Here is a 3,107-nt window from a genome sequence, read left to right on the forward strand (position 1 = left end):
GGGAAAGGGGAGGAAGAAAAAAAAAAAGAGGGGGGGGGGGGGGGGGGGGGAGGTAAGGGAATCATAGTGGGCTTTGACCACGAGAAAGAAATAACATGTTTTAATACCAACTGGATTATAGGAAAATCCTAACCACTTTGTTTGAAAGACTGAAAAAGAACACATTCTGTTATCGCTTTAGATGTGTGCACTCATCATTATTGTAGTTTATAAGGTTGTAGAGGCAGAAGTATAACAAACCTACTCTTTTTTCACTTATATCTACATGACTACAGACTCCAATTTGTTACAACTCAGTCTTTAGCTTTTCTGTGTATGTTTTATGTAGAAGAATTCAATTAAGTAGAGCTGTGTATGAGAGAGATATGTGGTTAATTGATGTGGGTTGCATAGAGTTAAGCTGCATAAGCTGTGGTGAGTAAACAGGCCATCAGCAGAAACTTAGCCAGATGCAACCCCCTGCTTCCTCTCACTTCTGCTTTATATTAAAGTTACCCACCCATACAGCATATGGTGTATGGGTGGGTAACTTTAAGCTTGTTTTCAAAGTAGTTATAACACTTTTTTTTTTTTTTTGTAGTGTCTTAGATTATTCTGGTGTCTTCCAGTCCTGTATGTCACAATCTCTTTAAATACTAGTTGCTCAGATCATATCATTAATGTGTAAATTCACCTTTGCAGTCAAATTTGAGAAACTCCAGGAGATATGTTTGTTATGTATTCCCATTCACACATCATACCTGAATATATATTTTTTTAACATGACCTTTTTATCTGCTTCTTTGGAGTAGGTTTATACATAGGACACTATAGGCAAACTTGTATTGGCTTGAATAGATGACAGTATGACGCTAAGGAGCAGACTTGGGCAGTTTTTTAAAAGTCTGCAACCACATTGATTATGCCTGGCGCTGATTTTTTCATACTGCAGCGACCTCAATCCAACACCTTCACTCGGGGGCAGTCCTCTTGACCTCAGACAGGGGAAGGGGGGTCTGAAAGCACATGTGAAACATAAAAAGACAAAAAACAGAGGCACCTCCTCCTTGTGAAATTTTGTTTTAATTATATAACTAAAAGTAGATAAAAGTATTCACAAATGTAACATGGATATAGGCATGCACATCAATCCAGCCCTCCAGGCTCTATGAACAGTCTTACACCATGGAGTAATCCACCATCATTGGACTTCCAGTGATATAAATCCTCTTGCTGTCTTGTATCAGAATAAGGATGGTGGGCACACTTTCCATTAACCAAAAGTGCCCTGCGCTCCACAGACCAGAAGTCCACCCATTGCTGACATCATATTTGCCGAGACAAATATGAGATCAGCAGTGGGTAATTTCTGGTCTGTGGAGCTGGCTAGTATCCACATCCTGATACTAACCAGTGTGAGGATTTACAGTAAATCACTGTGCATCCCGTAATGGTGGATTACTCAATACATTTGTTAGTGATATACTTTTATTAATATTATTATAATGATATTTAACAAGGAGGAGTCACCTCTGTTTTGTCTTCTAGTTTTTTTAAAGTGCACTGACATGCAAAGCAGTATGCAAGCCTAAGATGTTTAACCCTTTAATAGGACAAAGTGTGTTCTAATTGACACTTCATTATCAATTGTAATGTCAAGTGAAAATCTGCCAGCACAGTATAGAAATGGTTAATTATGGTAGACATAACTTCCCGCAGCCTCCTTTACATCACACAGAAAGGAAAGCTTTTTAGAAAAAAAGAATTACAAATGGAAGCAGCAATTTGTAAATATTTCTTTTGAGTTAAGCTGTGAATGTGAACATGTAACTAATACATGTAACAAATGCATAGGTGTTCCAAATCTCAATTTGCTTTAAAGTTTATTTCCTCTTTGCACCCAAAGTTGTGAATTCATAAAAAAAAAAAAATTGTGCCGGTCATGGTATAACAGTGTCACAATTGTTTTCCATTTCTTGCAGCATATATGGAAGACCTGGCACGATGTGTGGAGCAGAGTAGAAGGTTAATCATCGTGCTGACACCAGATTATGTCATCAGAAGAGGCTGGAGTATTTTTGTGCTGGACAGCAGACTCCATAACATGCTAACCAGTGGTGAAATCAAAGTCATATTAATAGAATGCACCAACCTGAGGGGGAAAGTGAATTATCAAGAGGTGGAATCCCTAAAACATGCTATCAAACACCAGTCACTCATCAAGTGGGATGGTCCAAAAAGCAGCAAACTTAATTCAAAATTTTGGAAGCGTTTGGTCTATGAAATGCCCACAAAAAAGAAAGAAGTACTATCCAGGCAGCATGTAATGGATATCGGGGAACAGAGTCTTTTTGGAGACTTGCAAACTGTACCCTCCATTGCCATGACAGGGACATCTGGCACGCTGGCACCAGCCCAAGAAATTACCAGTTACCACCATGCAGAGGCCATGCAAATGAGACATTTCTGCAGGGCTTATGAGAAACCAGCTCCGCCTTTGCCAGTGGCACCTCTAGGCAATCACCATACATATTGCAACATACCATTAACGCTGCTCAATGGACGCCTGAACCACAACAGCGTGGGTAAAGAACCACAGGAGTATCATGGCAACAATACTCTTATACCATTCACTTCAAGAGAGCTTGGTATTTCCAGTGATATCTGGTAATGCAATAGACCTGGTAAAGACATAGACCTGTTTTTTTTTTTTTTGCTGCTGTACAAGCTCTCAGAAGTTTTAATGAACCTTAAATTCATGCCACAGGAGTGCCAAAACAAGCGTATAAGCAGTGGCACATTTACTCAGTTTTCTACTGGAACGATTTGTTTACAACAACAAAATATTGATATCTACTTTTCTTTTTTAGTTTCAACATAGTTATAAGAACTACAGTGTAAATGTTTTATTGCCATGTCAGGCAAAACAAAAATACATTATAAATATTTTAGATTAGACGTCGCAATCTGGCGGACCTAAGTACAGTATTCGAAGACATGAGTATTTCTATATATTTCAAAAAAAAATTCAGTACATTTGAAACAAATAAAAAAAAAATTAAATATAGTTACTTTTTAGACTTCTAATTATGCAATTATCATAGCACATTCTGAGAACATTTCTTATT

General features: G+C 37.9%; 1 protein-coding gene across 1 annotated transcript in view; it reads left to right on the forward strand.

Annotated features, from left to right (window-relative positions):
- The window catches only part of IL1RAPL2 (interleukin 1 receptor accessory protein like 2), a 303,517-nt gene extending 300,640 nt beyond the window's left edge, over positions 1-2,877 (forward strand). The window contains exon 9 of the mRNA XM_018558483.1: positions 1,962-2,877. Coding sequence (XP_018413985.1) covers positions 1,962-2,650 — 689 coding nt within the window. The 3' untranslated portion in view covers positions 2,651-2,877. The remainder of the gene's footprint in view (positions 1-1,961) is intronic.
- Positions 2,878-3,107: the final 230 nt, after the last annotated feature.

This window comes from Nanorana parkeri, unplaced genomic scaffold, assembly GCF_000935625.1.
Source record: "Nanorana parkeri isolate BGI_ZX_2015 unplaced genomic scaffold, ASM93562v1 scaffold342, whole genome shotgun sequence".
In the NCBI taxonomy this organism is placed as follows: domain Eukaryota; kingdom Metazoa; phylum Chordata; class Amphibia; order Anura; family Dicroglossidae; genus Nanorana; species Nanorana parkeri.